The sequence below is a fragment of the Apiospora phragmitis genome (assembly GCF_038363925.1).
Source record: "Apiospora phragmitis strain CBS 135458 chromosome Unknown utg000014l:1.0-1827420.0:1.0-1829600.0, whole genome shotgun sequence".
NCBI classification, from domain to species: Eukaryota; Fungi; Ascomycota; class Sordariomycetes; order Amphisphaeriales; family Apiosporaceae; genus Apiospora; species Apiospora phragmitis.
In genome coordinates this window covers 605,509-622,962 of record NW_027117414.1, presented here as the reverse complement: position 1 = coordinate 622,962, position 17,454 = coordinate 605,509, and the positions used below count along the sequence as shown (strand labels likewise).

The 17,454-nt window shown below is 53.1% G+C and overlaps 5 protein-coding genes across 5 annotated transcripts; 2 read left to right on the top strand and 3 right to left on the bottom strand.

The window, feature by feature from the left end:
* Positions 1-1,818: 1,818 nt before the first annotated feature.
* Positions 1,819-3,685, top strand: PG994_014829 (MFS general substrate transporter; the record flags this gene model as incomplete). The annotated part of the gene is given in 5 exon segments (XM_066866238.1): positions 1,819-2,000; positions 2,243-2,610; positions 2,761-3,203; positions 3,223-3,585; positions 3,620-3,685. The coding sequence occupies 5 exon segments, from the start codon at positions 1,819-1,821 to the stop codon at positions 3,683-3,685; spliced, it is 1,422 nt and encodes a 473-aa protein (XP_066707914.1).
* Positions 3,686-4,517: 832 nt separating this feature from the next.
* Positions 4,518-6,181, bottom strand: PG994_014828 (Dug3p; the record flags this gene model as incomplete). The annotated part of the gene is given in 5 exon segments (XM_066866237.1): positions 4,518-4,923; positions 4,935-5,100; positions 5,156-5,897; positions 5,972-6,067; positions 6,167-6,181. 5 exon segments carry the CDS (start codon positions 6,179-6,181, stop codon positions 4,518-4,520), a joined length of 1,425 nt encoding a protein of 474 aa, XP_066707913.1.
* Positions 6,182-7,725: 1,544 nt separating this feature from the next.
* On the bottom strand, positions 7,726-8,418 carry PG994_014827 (uncharacterized protein; the record flags this gene model as incomplete). The annotated part of the gene is made up of 1 exon (XM_066866236.1): positions 7,726-8,418. The coding sequence occupies one exon, from the start codon at positions 8,416-8,418 to the stop codon at positions 7,726-7,728; it is 693 nt and encodes a 230-aa protein (XP_066707912.1).
* A 2,395-nt stretch (positions 8,419-10,813) lies between these two features.
* PG994_014826 (msp1) lies at positions 10,814-13,969 on the top strand (the record flags this gene model as incomplete). The annotated part of the gene is made up of 4 exons (XM_066866235.1): positions 10,814-11,575; positions 11,634-12,022; positions 12,123-13,471; positions 13,527-13,969. The coding sequence occupies 4 exons, from the start codon at positions 10,814-10,816 to the stop codon at positions 13,967-13,969; spliced, it is 2,943 nt and encodes a 980-aa protein (XP_066707911.1).
* Positions 13,970-15,188: 1,219 nt separating this feature from the next.
* Positions 15,189-17,371, bottom strand: PG994_014825 (Iron-sulfur clusters transporter atm1- mitochondrial; the record flags this gene model as incomplete). The annotated part of the gene is made up of 2 exons (XM_066866234.1): positions 15,189-15,274; positions 15,331-17,371. 2 exons carry the CDS (start codon positions 17,369-17,371, stop codon positions 15,189-15,191), a joined length of 2,127 nt encoding a protein of 708 aa, XP_066707910.1.
* Positions 17,372-17,454: the final 83 nt, after the last annotated feature.

Genomic DNA, 17,454 nt, shown 5'->3' with positions numbered 1-17,454 from the left:
CTCGAGTCTTGCAACTATATTGGCTGACCAGTATCGTGTTTGCCGTTTTTCCATGCCGTTGCGATCTCGTTGGCGAAGTGTCGCCAACAAAACAGTGTGACACCCATTGTGTCGGCGTGGCGTCGGCGAAAGGCCCCCGCTGCGGAAGCCGGTATGTGAAGTAAGTGAGTAATCATCTATGGAGTGGTAGTCGGCCAGGTTTCGGAGAGTAGGGAAAGGACACGATCACGTATAGAAGTATTGCCGTCTCGAGCTCCCGCGCGGTTTTACCTAGGTAGAAGTAGAGTTTCGTGGTTAGCACCGGGCTACGGGGATCTTAAGATGACGTTTTGGACGTGGAGAGGCGGCTTGGCTTCCCCATGTTTCTGTAACAGTTGTTAGCGATGATCTTTGTTGGTTATGATTACATACTGCGTTCAGCGTCGTATGCCCGCCCATACCAGGTCTGCACGTCCAGAACCACGCCTCCTCCACTTGGGGGAGGATGAGAATCTGGCAGGTTGGATGTTATTTGGGTTAGTAGGCAACGCCTGGGTGTCCCAAATCGGACATTGAATTGAGTTTGCGCGGCGAAGTTAGCACTCTATCCAATCAATACCTGACCAGTAGCACTATACGTGCTTTCGTCTGGTCTAATGTGCTGGTTAGTCTGCAGCGATTCAACAGCCGCTAGCTATCTCAGCCGTTGTCACTATGCAGGCTGCAGCTTCAAAGACACTAAACTCGATAGCCGCGGGCCACGAACTCTCCAATAGTGCGTCTCTGCCCATCGGGTCTCGCGCGCCGAAGAAGCTTCCACCCCAACCTCACACTTTCATAGACGAGTTCCGCCACGTTTTGCTTCCAGCAAAAAAAGCAACTCTCTATAGTTACTACCGACTACGTCGTAGCACGCCGCGAGAGACCTTGGGTTACATGGAGGACGTCAGCTCTGGGTGTTTCTCGGGAGTTGTCAATGTCTCACTTTTCCCTCCCTCTTCTGTCTCTGTCTTGTTTCTCTCTGTCCTTCCCCGCAAAAAGGCCAAGACATTAGGTCGGCAAGACCACTTAATTAAAACCCTGGTATCCTGGTCTCTTTTCCCCAAGCGGAACCAATGAGATCCAAGTCGATACAGCACGAGCTTTGCCTAGGAGAGCTTAATCAGCCTGGGCGCCAAGCACAGCATGACTTGGGGTTTTGCAGGTTGCAAGGTCACAGAGGCAAAACCCCTCCGCCCATCCAATCAGCATGTCGTCGCTTTGCTGCAATGGCATCTGCCGTCTCTACTCCAAGCCCTTGGCACTCGTGCAAGTACAGGGTCTAGGCTTGGATGCTACTGCAGTTCAGTGTCAATCGGCTTGACGGGACAAGATAACCGGCCTACTCTGCTGCTACCTACGGAGCACTCTCCCACTGTACGGTATCCTTGACTCCTGCATCCTGGTCCAGTCCCTTGTTTTGTTTCCTTGGCTTGGGTCGGGTAGTGCCAGGCAGGGGCAAACTCAGCTAGGCTAAGTCCTGGGGAGAAGGAGAAATGCCCGCTAGAGGAGTAGTAGCAAATAGATAAAAGGGACATGTCTCTTCATCTACTGCCGACGGGGGAACCTGCTAATCTCCTCTCTATTCCTCTCATCCTCCTCTCCGGCATTCAAGTCGGTCCAGACGTGGTTGCTGTCGTTGCTGCCATTTCCGAACACCTTTCTGGACAAGAAGAAAAATACTAGTGACAGCGAAGAAAAGCTTCCTTCACACTAAGAGTCTGTGGGAGCCAGCCGCCAGCGAGCCGTTCAAGCGCCGCCCTCTTCCCATCAGCCACTATATATATACAACCTTACAATATGTCCATAACGCCTGAAAAGACGTCCGTGGGCGCCCTCGAGGCCGAGACGGCCAACAAGAGCGACTCGGAGACTTATGAGATCTCCTGGACGCGCGAGGAAGAAGCTGTGATACGCCACAAACTGGATTGGCAAATCGTCCCAGTCGTCACAGTGCTTTACCTGCTGTGCTTCTTAGACCGGTAAGTTTCTATCATTAAGACTCAGTTTGTGTGACATGGGTATCGGGAGCACGTGTACGGGAAGGCTCGACACATGGCATTTCAGGCCAGCATGGTGTCTGACGGGCTAGCTCCTCGAGAGCTACGGAACCTGCAAAACGATGAGGATTATGTTCAATCAGGCTACAGCTTCCAGGGTTTCATCCGGGAGAGGACATGACATAGAGAGGGGAGCTACATACTGACCGGTCCCTTAAACACAGAGCCAACATCGGCAATGCTAGAATTCAGGGCATGGAGAAGGAACTGGACCTGAAGCGCGACAACCGCTTCAATATCGCAACTTCCATCTTCTACATCGTCTATCTGACCGTCGAGATCCCTTCGAACCTGCTCCTCAAGAAAATCGGCCCTCGTTTCTACATTCCCGGCCTCGTCGTCAGCTTTGGTCTCGTCTCCATGATGACCGCTTTCGTCACCACGTACGAGCAGCTATGTGGCCTGCGCGCCCTTCTTGGCATCTTCGAGGGCGGCGCCATGCCGGGTATCGCCTTCTTCCTGAGCAACTTCTACAAGCGCGAAGAGTTGTACTTCCGGGTGGGTATCTATGTCAGTGCCGCTTCGATGGCTGGTGCTTTTGGAGGCAAGTCAACATATACTTCTCGTTATACTTTGATATAGGACCCCCCTCGTGGTCCCTAGCAAGAAGAGCCTTCCGTGGTGCAAAAGGGACCTATTGTGGCGTTGTAGAGCCTGCAAAGCTAACATGAAGCCCACGTAGGCCTCCTCGCAACCGCACTCGCCCGTGTTCCAGAATGGGGCACCGCAGCAGCACCCATCCACACCTGGCGCAACATCTTCTTCTTCGAAGGCCTCTTGACCATGGCCTGCGGCCTCCTCGCGCCCCTTCTCCTGCCGCAGACGCCCGCGCAGTCGAAACGCCTGAACGAGCGCGAGAAGTGGATCGCCGAGGAGCGCCTGCGCCTCGAGCACAAGGCGCTCCTCAACGAGAAGGTCCGGCCTCACCACGTCAAGCGCGCCATGCTCAACATCAACAACTACATCTGCGCCGGCGGCTTCTTCTTCATTAACGTCACCGTCCAGGGGATCTCCGTCTTCATGCCCACCGTGCTGCTCAACCTGGGCTGGAAGGCCGAGAAGGCCCAGCTCTACTCGGTGCCCCCTTACGTGCTGGCCTCGGCCGTCGCCATCGCCATCTCCTTCGTGAGCGACAACCAAGAAGCGCGGCATCTACCTCGCCCTCTTCACCCTCGTCGGCATCACCGGCTTCGCCGTCCTGCGCTGGAGCACGAGCGACAACATCAAGTACATGGGCATCTACTTCGTCGCCATCGGCGCCTTCCCCGGCGGCCCGGGCTTCCTGTCCTGGGGCCTCAACAACTCGGCCGGCCCCGCCGTGCGCGCCGTCACGGGCGGCTGGATCGTCTCCCTCGGCACCATGGGCGGCATCCTCGCCGTCTGGGCCTACCTCTCCACCGACGGGCCCAACTTCCCCATCGGCCACACCATCAACCTCGTCTGCCAGGTCTGCACCCTCTTCCTCGCCCTCGGCGGCATCTTCTACTGCAACTGGGAGAAACCGCCTGCGCGCCCGCGGCGGCCGCGACTACCGCCTCGAGGGCAAGACGGCCGAGGAGATCGCCGACCTGGGCTACCGGCATCCCGAGTTCCGGTACATGGCTTAAACCTTCCTTACAGCCGGTTTCCAGCCTTGCTATTGTTTCCTCATGACATTTGCTTATATATTGCTTTTTCGAGCGCGGGTGCGGAAATCTGATACGGGTCAACGGGTAGCGAATCATGTCGTATTCGGGTGGATTTCCTGGTGTGTTTGTGTAAAGAAACCAAATGCGCATTGTATGTGTAATCTAGTTGCATATATACCGACACCCTTTTGCGAAAGGACTGGGCTTGTATATAGAGAGAACCCTAGAGAAAGATATCAACATCCAATCCCATACACTTTTGGGTTATGACAGAAAAAAAGTTCAACACCACCCGGTCCTCCACTTACTGCCTGTCTCGCGGTGATCGTGCCAAAAGGCTATTTATTATTTGATATCTCATGGATCGCTACTACTTCGCTCATGTTCTGCTTCGAGTGATCAGTATATTTGATGTAATGTACGCTTTATTGTCATTGTTTCGTGCGCTTTATGAACAGCAGGAAGAAATGTCCTCCCAGACAGAATCATGATATTATCATACAGTGGATGAGGCATAAATCGCTCTACATGAAAACAGAGTAAAGCAAAGAAGAGCGCTGTAAGATTCTTCGCCATGTCAAACCATTTCACCAAACGCCTCGCCCTCATCATAAGTTCAGTCTAAGGAGTCTATGCAAAGTGCGCACAACGCTACACAACGGGCGTCTGCCAGCCCATTTTGATTCGAGATCCGCATTGCTGAGAGACAAACTCGTCCGGAAACAAGGGCCCTTCTTGAGTCTTCCTCATGGCGGATGCCTTTTTTTCTTTAGATGAATCCCAAATCGCATCGCATCGCGTCGTTTCGTTTCTAGAGTGCCAGCCCCAGTATCCTTGCAGCCTTTTCGGGGTTACCATATTCGGCTGATCGAGTGGGGGTTAGGTCAGGGCTCTCCAACGGTTGCGGAGGGAAATCCGAGTCGATATACTCGGCAGGGTGAGACCATTCCCCCTGTGCAAGAGACCGACGCTTTTTCTTGATGTTGCCTTGACTCGGCAGCTTTGATGGCGCATCAGGCCGGGCGGCCGGGGGTGAGGTCACAGATCGTATGTCCGACGGGTTGTCCGCAGTATGTGATTGAGACAAGGGCGTTTTCCCTCGGGATGGCATTGGCGCACTGGTGTTCGCGGAGGAGTCAGGAGTTCGGTTCATCGACATGAAAGGGCCAAGCACAGGCTTCGTGGTTTCTGTTTCAGGATTGGGTGTCGGCGAGGGGCTGTTGATGACTTGCGGCGCAGCCTTTTCATGGTGGTAAGTCCTTTCTTCGTTGCGAAGGCGGACGATCGCTTATGGTAGGGGTCTCTCTCAGAGAAGCTGTCCTCGATAGGGTGCACCATAACAGACTGACGGTGGATCGTGAGGATGGAGTTTGTTGGGACATTAACCCAATTTTCTGTAACCATGTTTAGCAAGTATTGAACTAGGTGTGGCATGACGAAGACACTTACCCCGTTCAAAAGTGAGCGGCTCGCTGGCGACAAGAACGATGTCGGCACCCTTATCTCGCCGTTCCATCTGATAGTCCTTGTCTCCCGGCGTGGGCCTCGTCTCCCACTGGGTGCCAGACGAGTAGTACAGACTTGCGGCCTCGTCCGTCTTGCTGCTGACATATCTGGTACAGATTACACTATGCCCATCCGTGACGGCAAAATTGAGTAGACTTCGCGTATCCACATTCTCGCTCTGCACCACACTCTCCGGTATGCTCGTGGTGAGCTCGTTGATGATTTCAATGGTCTGGAGAAGCGCCTTGCGCAATATGGCCGGGCCGAAACCATTCTCGGGCTGGGAGCTGGGGTCGACACCCAGTCTTTCCAGGCGGTCCATGAACAAGGCAAACGCCCATTCGCTGTCAGTGCCGCCTTGGACGAAAAGATACCATTTATCATGGAGCTTCTCGCCCAGCCGCCGTTTGATGTACTTCCAGCCGCCCAGACCGCCGTTGTGCATCCACATTAGACTGCCATTGGTAAAGGGGTGGCAGTTGTCCTCGCTCAAGGAGCCTTCGGTAGTAGCGCGAACATGGGCGAAGACCAGTCGTGAAGCCGTCTTGGAAGCAAGCCGATGCAAGTTGGTACAATTCCAAGCGGGAACGGTCGATGTGAAGAGACAGGGGCAGGCGCCGAGTTTTGCGTCGGTGTAGAAGCCGACGCCAAAGCCGTCAGCATTGTTCTGGCCTCGTCTGGTATCCTGCAGTCCGGAGTTAGCAACAGACGGATCCCTGGCAAGAGCGCAGACGGCGGCGCATCAACGTGATATCTTACAAGTCGTAATCGAGAATCGAAGGACTGCTTGAGGATGGAATGGGTGGGGTCGAGGATGAGCTTCGAGAGCAGGATCTCGTCACTGCCACGGTATACCTTCACAGCCCAAGAGAGACGGGTGGTTAGTTTGGCTTTTGTTTGATTTCCGTGGCGCTCCAACGTGCAAACGTCGGTGGACGGGGGCAGTCAGCTTACCAGAAACCGGCACATGGCCGCGGCGCAAAGGTAGTGTTAATCAGTTATGTGGTGTTGCGGAAATGTATTTTGGGAAGAGGCCAATTCTAGGTGGAGGGATTGAGAGCTGGTAGGAGCCATAAGACAGAGGGATTGTCTGGAGGATTGGGTGTTATGCCAACAACGACGTGGCTTCGTGTTCGGATTGTCTTGCGCCAAGTAGGATGGCCGTCAATCTATTTTCTTTTTCGGGGCGCTGGCCTTCCCCCACGGGAAGTTCCCTCCCTGATTAGGAGAATGGCAATATTGTCTTACGGTGACGGTTCTAGCAGTGCCGCTAGTGTGCAGGGTAGGCAGGGAGGCGGCGGCGGTCTGTTTGTTTGCTGGGATAAGTATATCGTCGGCGGTGTGTCTTTCCTATTTATGATGACTGCATATGAGGTGAGTGAGCGTATCTAGAGTTGGCCGATTACGGAGACATGTCATTTGTTCCCAGAGCCAAATAGCACTCAATGCACTGTTGATACCATAGACCCGGGCAATGACGCGAGATTCAATGCTATGTACTTAAATTTGCGCTGCAAGGCCCCCTCAATTTCAGTGGACACGCGACCCTGAAAGCACTGGCCAGGACCCTGGAAGGTCAGTTGCCCGCCTGGCCGCAACCCCTTGCCCCCAAATCGTCTATCCACCCCATTTTCTTATTACAGGTCACAGTATCGCCCAGGATAGGAGTGTCTTTGTCTGTGTAGGGCTGCTGAAGGGCAAGAATCCCAATGAGAATCCGGGGAAATGCCCCGCTAGTCGGTCCCTTTTTTCTAATAAGTGCAGTTGGTGGCGGGTCCAATCCGGATGTCACCTACGAGTCCATATAAACACTGACTTCAAGTCGTTAAAAATGATTAATTATTAGCTACATTAGGTTTACACTGTTTACTCTCCTTCATGTCGAGGGATGTGATAGGTTACCATCAAACACACGTGGCAGATTAGATGGTTGGATCTCGCTTAACGTAGTACAAAGCCGTTGGCGACATGGCATGCAATTCGCACCGAAACAGAACATTGCCCGTACAACAGACGATACAGACGATACAGACGATACAGTGACACACATCCTCGTGCGGAGATTTGTACACTTGGGGGCATCGGTAGTAGTATTGCTACGGTCACCTAAAGGTACTAGGCATCTGCCAATGAACGCAACCGCTGCAGCCCAGCCGAGTCGCACCAGGAAGCCATAATCCTCCACATCGCCTCAATGATGAGCATGCCCCGTGAACTTTCCCACTATTCTGGTCCGGGCCATCTACCCATTACTCAGCCTCGCCGGTGCTCTCCCTTCCGTGCCCGCTATGTGAACTGAAGTTCCACTTCAGTAGCTAGTTTGTGTCGTGATGCTGTCCTTCTTCCATCTTTTGGCCCTTGGTGCACTCGTCGCAGCACTTGCACTTGTCGCAGCACTTGTCGTAGCAAAATAGCATCGCAATGATAATATTCGACCAATCCAAATCTTTCGAACACTGGAGGCATTGTTCACCCTCCTTGACGGTTGCAGAGTTCGAGAGGTTGTATCCGGTTTATTTCACCCCTTCGATCTCTGAGCACTTTTCGCAGTGCTTCTCCCAGCAAACTCCGACTGCCGTGACATCCTCCTCCGAATCCGCATCGTCCAAACACTTGTAGCAGAGGTCACACGCTTCATCCTGGATGTTGACAGGTGGCAGAGATTGCAAGGTTGTATCCAGTCTTTTCACCACCTCATGGCACGCTTCGCAGTACTTAGAGTAGCAATAGTGGTTATCCGCCTCTCCTCCCGCAATACACTGGAGGCATTGATCACACTCCTTGGAAAAAGATTGCAAGGTTGTATTCAGTCTTTCCGCCTTCAAGGGGGTCGGCGAGGGGCCGTCGAGGGCAACGGTTGCCGTCCGGGCTGTGATGATAACAGCGGCAGTGGTTTGACCACACAGGTAGGCGAGGATAAAAGATTGAAGGATCTTCATATTGGAGCTTGTCACTGTCCTGATCTGGCTGTTGATGGTGGTGCTCTTGTTAAGGAGGAGGTTACTTTGAAGGACTTGGTCGGAAAAGGTGTAGACAATGTCCTGGCTGAAGTGCTTCAAAGCAGTGGAACCTGGGCTCTTTATATACACCGACCCAGGCATATAATCAGAGCAGAATGGCGCATCAAGGTTTATTGCGCCATTCCGGCTTTCGTAGCCGGGTGACAATGGTTGTGTGTAATAATCCCGCAGTGTCCGAGTGAACATGCTTTGATTAGGCTAACACTTACGGACATACTGGCGCCGAGAGACAATTAGAACAAGCAGATAGGTGTGCCCGCCTGTGGAAAATGCGCAAATAGACTGGTAAATTTACGAACTGATATTTCGTGTTCCGTGTTGTATATGACTGGAGCCTGACTAGGGGTGAGGAGTGAAAGCGTGACTTTGAGTCGATTTCCAACACGTATGGTTTCTGAATATTGGCTCACATATACCCAACTGAACTGGAATAAAGACTTTGGCTAGCCTTACCAGGTGATATGAGCACGTCGGTACGAATCATCCTGGAGACACCTCCCGTCTCATGGCAAACATTGGGAATCTGGCGCAATATCAATATCGTATCTTGGGCCATTTAAGGGTTGAGCATTTTCCCCATCTATAAGGTGAAAGTGCCATACATAGCTTCTTACGCAAGGATGAACAAACAAGGTGATCGAGGTAAGACTATTCAAAAGTAAGGGGAACATACATTAGTCATTGATCGCTGAACACGTGTAAGGTGACGCACACGAGCCCGTTCCGGTGTAAACACCTCCTGCACCGCCGCACTGCTCGTATTGCGGGATTGTTGCATCTGTACATATACGAAGGGGATTCATCACTAATAAGGGTCCATGACTTACCTGGCCCTGGAGTCATGGTAGCAATGACCGACTCTGTCGTGGTAATAAAGGAAGTCACGGTGAATGCTGGGCCTGTATTGGGAACAGATACAGTCTCCACCACGGTTTGTGTCAGTATCGAGGTGGTAATCGACGTCACTGCTTCGTGGTCCGTCAGCGTCGTGTGGGACGTATCCGTTATCTCGCTCGTGTGCGTCCAGGTCGTTGTGGCCGTCACCAGAATGGTGTTGACGTGCGTCACCAAAACTGAGGAGACAGACGTCACCATGCGCGTGTCGGTAGTTGTGTCCGTGATCGTGGTAGTAGTGGTATTCGTGGTCAGCGCCGTGCGGGTCACAATGGACGTGTTAGTCGTAAACTCTGTGCTGCTCACAACATCCGTTCTTGTTGTGATATCTGTCTGAGTTACACTCGTTGTCGCGGTGGTCTCCACAGTGCTCGTTACGTTCAACTTGATAGTCTCAACGGCCGTTGTCCGAACTGTGACCATGCGGGTAAGGTAGCTAGTTGAATAGACAGGGACTGTGGATGTCTCGATGTCTGTATAGGTTTCGGTTATCGTGTGGGTGATGTATACCACCCCGTTTCCTCAGAGGGTCTGTTGCATACTCCCCACTGGGCTTGGCATCCCTCCTCACAGTAATCTTTTGAGTTACCACACCTATGGATGCAGTAAGAGACATGAACCTAGGCACGATCTGATGGGTTCTCTGGCATCATCCCGGGCTCAACGTACCAGCCGTGCTCAGAGCAACACTCGCCGAAAGCTAAATTCACCTTGGTTAGAGCCATGATATCATGTTCAGTAGGCCTCTCGAAGAGTGACTTACTAGACCCGAGGCAAGTGACACCACTCCCGCAGTTTCCTTCAATGGATATTTGGGCCTGCGCTGCCACGAGGGCCATGCAGGTGCCAAACCAACAACATACAAAGGACAAAGCATCTTGATTCTTCGAGAGACTCGTTCGGGGGTGGCCAGGACGATTACATCTTCAGGATGGACCTGATTTTTTATACCACATCATTTCATGCCAAGAAGGTATCGGTATGCTCGAGTAGCACTCATTTTCGTATTCGTTGATATATCAAACTGGAAGAATGGAGGCACCTGCCGGGTACAGCTGATGGGTTGCGTCAACCAAATGTTGACGAGCAGCATCCCTGTTGTTCAAACAACCGATACGGTCAAGTTGGATACACCGGCCGGCCTACCGAACAGCAATGGAGCCCACAAGGCGTGCAACACTGTGTACGGATATCTGATTGCCATTTCATGAAAGAGGAAGCTATATCAGGTTTTCGATAATCACAGCCGCAGCCATAACGGGCAGTCAATTAGGCTGATATACGCTGGAGAAGATTCGTCAATGGCTCGTATCTCGAACGTACGATGGATGCAAGGCTGGTATAGACGCGACTGAGTGAAGCGTTGTCCGTTAATGGAACATGATTCGAGCGTTTACCTGCCATAGGGCCGGAAGAATGGCATGCAGGTACCGCAGTCGCATCCAATTTGAAGTTGCATATCAAAATAAGGATAATCTCGACACGGAGGGCTAGAACATGGCGGCACGGTGAGGGCTTATTTCCCCTGGGAACCGCACTTCCCTTGGTTCAGATCGATGGGTGTTCATCCAATGCACCAGACTGGACTGGTGTAGGACTCGAGACATAGTTCCTTGAGGATGACTGGAGGTTGTGAGGCGGACTAGTAGCTTACGACTAGACAGGCAGCTAAGGTTAGCAGGTAATAATGCCCCCAGCCTTACCACTACGGGAGGGATCGGAAAACGCCGGTGAGCACTTACCTACGCTAAGCCACAGCTGTCGGTCAAGCCACCCAGCACCCAGCACCCAGCGCTCTCTTGACTGCCCCATTGCCCGCATGAATGTACCTAATGCAATCTCACAGCTCCACGCCACTACTATCAATGGCTCTATCAAGCCTGCGATCCCGCTTGCTCTCCTCTTAGACCCAACAATCCCATCTCTTTGCCAACATCGCAAAGGCGCCCGCTACATCCTCTCTGGATGGTCTTCTTCCCGACCTCGAATTACTGCCTCCGCTGCGAACCGACAGCATGAGCGGACGGCTTATAGCAGCCGCCGGGCGCCTGCCCTTCACGCGGTCGGCTGCCATGAATGCTTCCCGCCAGTATCACCAACTTCCGTCCGGCGGACTCCTCCGAGCCGACGCTGCCGTACGGGCGACGAGACGACGAATGTGGTACGGCGGCAACTCTTCCACAATGCCGTCATCGTACGAAATGCTTCGTTTATCCGCTTTCTTCCCAAGCTTGCTGCGAAGCTCATAAGGATCCCCGCTATGGCCGGTGGTGTGACCGTCGCCGGGCTGGCCTGGTTGCAATACCAAGCCTCGGCTGCCGGAAACTATGCGTGGGACACTATCAACGCTGCCAAAAACACCGTTTCGGGAACAGCCACAGGCATATTCGGTGGCGCCAAGGATATCGCTGACCAGATGAGCAAAGGGTGGCAAAGCACAAAAGACCAGGTTGAGCTACCCGAGTGGATGCAGAAGGTGCTGAGATTGCAAGAAGAAATTGGTACAGGAAAGGATGGCGGCGGCGGTGGCCCTGGAGGCGAAGACCCCAGAGAAGAGCAGGATAGGTGCTGCAGCTGCCGTCGGCGGAACTGCTGCTGCCTATGGCTATGAGCACTCTCCTCAAGACGACCCTAGGGGCTCCGAGGAGATTGCGAAGGATGATCAAATGATGCTTTTGACAAAAAAGATGATCGAAATTCGAAACATTCTCCAAAAAGTCGGTCAGTCCAGCACTCTGACGCTGCCATCTATCGTCGTCATAGGATCCCAGTCCTCGGGCAAGAGCTCCGTTCTTGAGGCTATTGTTGGACACGAGTTCCTGCCGAAGGGCACGAACATGGTCACTAGACGGCCCATAGAACTCACATTGATCAACACTCCGGGATCAAACACCGAGTACGGAGAGTTTCCGGACCTTGGTCTCGGCAAGATCTCGGATTTCTCATCCATTCAACGGACACTTACTGAGCTGAATCTAGCGGTGCCTGATTCTCAGTGTGTTTCGGACGATCCCATCCGCTTGTCCATCTCGTCCCGATGTCCCGGATCTCTCCCTTATTGACTTGCCTGGTTACATTCAAGTTGTTGGCCATAACCAACCGCTTGAACTGAAGCAGAAGATCTCCGAGCTTTGCGACAAATACATCCAGGCACCAAATGTCATCTTGGCCATCTCAGCGGCTGATGTGGACTTGGCAAACTCAGCTGCACTGCGCGCTAGCCGCAGGGTTGACCCGAGAGGAGAGCGCACGATCGGTGTCGTTACCAAGATGGACTTGGTCGATGCCGTTCGAGGCTCTGCCATCCTCAATGACAAGCAATACCCTCTGCGACTAGGCTACGTCGGTGTTGTTTCTCGTGTGCCAACGCCGACAGGGCTCTTCAAGACGGGGAAGACCAACGTGCTAACTGCTATCACCAAGAACGAAAACGCCTACTTCTCGTCGCATCCACTTGAGTTCGGCCCTGGCTCTGATGTCAGTGTTGGTACCACTACCCTGCGGAAGAAGCTTATGCACGTGCTGGAACAGACCATGTCCGCCAGCCTACAAACTACCAGTGACGCCATCCAGCAAGAGTTGGAGGAAGCTACTTATGAGTTCAAGGTTCAATACAACGACAGGCCTCTCTCCGCCGAATCGTATCTGGCCGAAAGCTTAGATGCCTTCAAGCATTCTTTCAAACAATTCGCCGAGCAGTTCGACCGCCCGCAAATGCACGAACTACTGAAGAACGAACTGGATCAGAGAGTGCTTGACCTGCTGGCGGCACGGTACTGGAATAAGCCCATTACCGACCTTTCGGTTCCTATCCTCGAGCCAGACAACCTGGCCGATCTTCCCAAGGCCGACCCGGAGTCGCTCTTCTGGCACCGGCGCCTGGACGCCTCTACATCCTCCCTGACCAAATTGGGCGTAGGTCGCCTCGCTACAACCGTGGTGGCTTCGTCCATCCAATCGCACGTCGACAATTTGATAGGCCAGTCTACATTCGCCAATCACCCTTTCGCCCGCCAGACCATCACTGAGGCTGCCTCGAGCATCTTGAATGACCGATTCTACAGCACTAGTGACCAGGTGGAAAACTGCATCAAGCCATTCAAGTTCGATATTGATATGGAGGATCGCGAGTGGACTCAAGGCCGCGACCACGTGCAAGGCGTACTCAAGAAGGAACTGGAAGCCTGCGAAGGTGCCATGAAGGATTTAGAAAGCACCGTAGGCGGAAGAAGGAAGCTCAAGGAAGTCTTGAACTTCGTCGACAAGGCACGCAAGGGCGATATTATCGTTGAGAACGAAAACCAAGCCGGAGCTGGCGGTTTCAGCGCTGCTCTGCTCCAAAAAGGTATTTACCCCCATCTCAGATCACATGAAACTTGACAAACACTGACACACATTAGGTCGTGAAGCAGCGTTCCTTCGTGACCGTGCGGACATTATCAAGATGCGCTTGATGGCTGTGAAGTCGAAGCAATGCGCCAGCATGAAGAACAAGTACCATTGTCCCGAGGTCTTCCTCGACGCAGTGGCCACCAAGCTCGCATCTACTGCCGTCTTATTCTTGAACGTTGAGTTGTTATCGGAATTCTACTACAACTTCCCGCGCGAATTGGACTCGCGCCTGGGCCGTCATCTGTCGGAGGAAGAAGTCGAGAGATTCGCGAAGGAGGACCCCAAGATCAAGAAGCATCTGGAGGTAATTCGGCGGAAGGAGCTGCTCGAGCTCGTGCTAGACAAGATGGAGAGCCTCCGGCAACTAGAGGGCCGCGAAGGCCAGCGACTCAAGCCGGGCAGCAAGAAGGGCGGCGCAGAGAAGGAGAAGGGCCGCTGGGGCTTGTTCTGAGAAGAGAGAAAAACTAGAAGAGAGAGAAAAAAGGATATACCACTCAAAGCATTACACACGTTCACGACCACACAGACACACGCCAGTCATGATGGGCAACTAGGAGTTATGGAGAAAATCGTTCATGGGGGTTGGCACAGCAGGTCTTCCTGTAGAGATATCACCTTTCGTTTTCCAACCTTTTGCGATTGTTTTTTGTCCCTCGGCGGAGTCGTGAAGACTGTTTATGTTTATCCTTTGGCCAATTTATAAGGTGTTTAGATTTGATCACCCCCTTTTATCGCTTTAGTAGTCGGTCAATTGAATACAGAACCCCTAACCTTTCCCACATAAACATTCGTGGGTGTGCCCAAGCACCTCATTCGCACCATCTGCTACTGTTGAAGAAGTCCGGCACGAGCCACCAAGACAGTGTAAAGAGTTTTGGGTCCTGGTGGTGTGAGCGTCCTCGCTGTACAAACCGCGAAGCGTACATGCTCGGGACTACAGAGTCAAGGGTCTCCCATAGAAGTCATGAAGCGATTGCATGCCCTTTGTAAGGCAAGTAGGAGGAACAGTACATCAGCTAGAGGGTCTCGGCGTAAGTCTTGCATTTGTATGTAAGTAGGTGAAGAAACCTGTATAACCACGGACTCCTCCCGAAGAACTCAGAGAATCCCTTTCGGGAGGCCAAGCTCAACGCCGAATGTTGGCAATTGTATCTCATGACCCATGTGGAATACTCAGGTATGTAAGGTAGACAAAACTAGTGTGCGTATGATACGGTTTGAGATATTCAGTAATGTCTACTGAGTGGCTTTGCACTTAGGCCGCGGTCATCTGATCCGACAAGACCCGTCCCAGATTTCCTGCTCAGCCAGCCGGATAATCCTAACGTACAGGGTCTGACCATGATGGCTCACTACTGGTCCACGTAGCTGCTTGTGACGGTGCTGCCTCTGAACAACGAGTGCTGATTGGACGGCTTAATACACGCCGTGGAGCCTTGTAGAGGACACGCAGATTTGTTGAGTGACAACAAACTTAGTGACTGGTAGACTGCGTGCGTTCGTCTACACTAGTCACGCAGACATACGCAGACTGGCAAGATAGATATGCACCGTCATAAGCCCCCTGCATTAGGCCGGGGGCATGACAATATGCGATCTTAACGAGCCCCTTGAGCCAGTAAATCGTAAACAAGTGTCGCTATTAAATTGGTAGGAGAGGCGGTACCATCTTAGGACCGTGATTGGGTGTTGACGGGGGTGGCTGCTTGGCTAGAATCTCCCTGTTCTCCCTCCGCGTTGAAGAGGCTTTCTTGGGCTAGAATAATGTTAGTACGATTCAAGCGTACCACCCGGAGGGGTGTCATAACTTACCACTCCAGAGCTCCGAGTACAACCCGTCGCGGTCAATGAGCTCTTTGTGTGTTCCCATCTCAGCCACACTGCCTTCCCGGAGGACAATAATCAGGTCGGCATCGTATATCGTACGAAGACGGTGGGCCACGAAAACACTCGTCCTGGACTTCTCCTTGAGGATGCTGTTGATATTCTGCATCAGGGCCTGCTCGGTATGAGTGTCCAGCGCGCTCGTCGCCTCGTCAAAGAACAGCAGAGGCGGGTCCTTGAGCAAAAGCCGTGAAACCGCGAGGCGCTGCTTTTCGCCACCACTAATCATCATGCCGCGCTCGCCGACTTTGGTGTCGTAGCTGGCCGGCCAGCTGGAGATGGTGTCGTGGATCCTGGCGCGCTTGGCCGCCGCGGTCACTTGCGATTCGGAAGCCTCGAGGTTTCCATACTTGATGTTGTGGCCGACAGTATCGTTGAACAGCGGCGTGTCCTGAGGGACCACTCCTATGGACTTGCGAAGAGACTCTAGCGTAACATCCTTGATATCCTGGTCGTCAACGAAGATGCGCCCGCTTTCGACATCGTAAAACCTAAACAGCAGCCGCAGGAGGGTAGACTTTCCACACCCACTGGGCCCTACGATTGCGATCTTCTTCCCTGCCGGGATAGTCAGGTTGAGGTTCCGCAGGATTGGTCGCTCGGGCAGGTATCCAAAGCTGACATTTTCGAACCTGATTTCGCCGCCCTTGGATAGTTGCAGTGCCTTGGCGTTTGGTCGTTCAGCAATGGAGACATTCACTTTCTGCAGGTTGAAAAGAGTCTCCATATCCAGTAGCGACTGCCTCAGCTCACGATAGACGGAACCCAGGAAGTTCAGAGGGACAGATAGCTGGAAGACCAACTGGTTCACCATCACCAGATCACCAACCGTAAGGGATCCTGCCGCGACGCCATTAGCAGCGAGGTACATCATGGCGGTCAATGCGCTGGAGAAGATGATGTTTTGCCCACTGTTCAAGAACGCGAGCGAGGTTTGAACCTTGATGGAGCTCCTCTCATAGTCGAGTAAAGATTTGTCGTAGCGCGCCACCTCAAACTTCTCGTTGTTGAAGTACTTGACAGCTTCATAGTTAATGAGCGAGTCCACTGCCACCGTGGAAGCTTTGTTATCCGCAGCATTCGCCTGCCTCCGGAACTTGGTTCTCCATGCTGTAGTCCATATGGTGAAGGCAGTGTAGGCAGTCATTGTCACCGCTGTGATGGCCGCGAACTGAGCCCCGTATTGCCACGTCAGAATGCTACAGACCATGGTGATCTCGAGCGCAGTCGGGAGTATGTGAAACACCATGCTCGTAAGTAGGAAACTGATGCCCTTGGTACCACGGTCGATAGCACGTGTGAGCCCTCCCGTTTGCTTGGACAGGTGAAAGTTGAGATCCAGCCGCAAAAGATGGTCGAACACGTTGCCGGCAACTCTTCGAATGGCCTTCTGCGCCACGCTCGCAAACACGGCATTGCGCATCTCCTGGAACAAGGTTGCGCCTACACGGGTGGCACCGTAGGCCAGGATCATGCTGCCGGCAATCATGGTGGCATTGCCGCCCATAGCGCCTACGTCGATGTTCATGGCGTCGACGATGCTCTTGAAGTAGAAAGGCACCTGGACATTGAGGACCTTGGCTCCGACCAGCAGGCCAACGGCGAGACTGACGCGCAGTCTCGTGGAGAAGCTGTCCTTGGGCCACAGATAATGCGCCATCTCTTTCATTATAGCCCAGTCCGCCTTCCGCTGCTCCTGTGTGGTCTTGTCCGGCGTGACCAGCGGATCTTTCGAAGCCGCACTCGGAGCCTTGGGTACTGCATTGGAAGCTGCCTTGGCGCCGTATTTCGGTTTCGGCTCGTTGGGCGATTGGTTCTTCGCATATTGGCCGAAGCAGAGGCGTTGCGACGCCGCATAGACCGTGACAGGGCGGGCTCGAATCGGTATCAGTGACCCATTGCGGGCACTGAATAAGCCAACACATGTCGGGCGGCCGGGAGGCACCCGCGGGAAATGCCTGAGAATCATGACTTTGGAGGTTCGTAGACGATCATCTCTGGCAGCTGGAATGGCGCGCAGGTGTAGGAGTTCCAAGGCAGTATTAAGCTCTG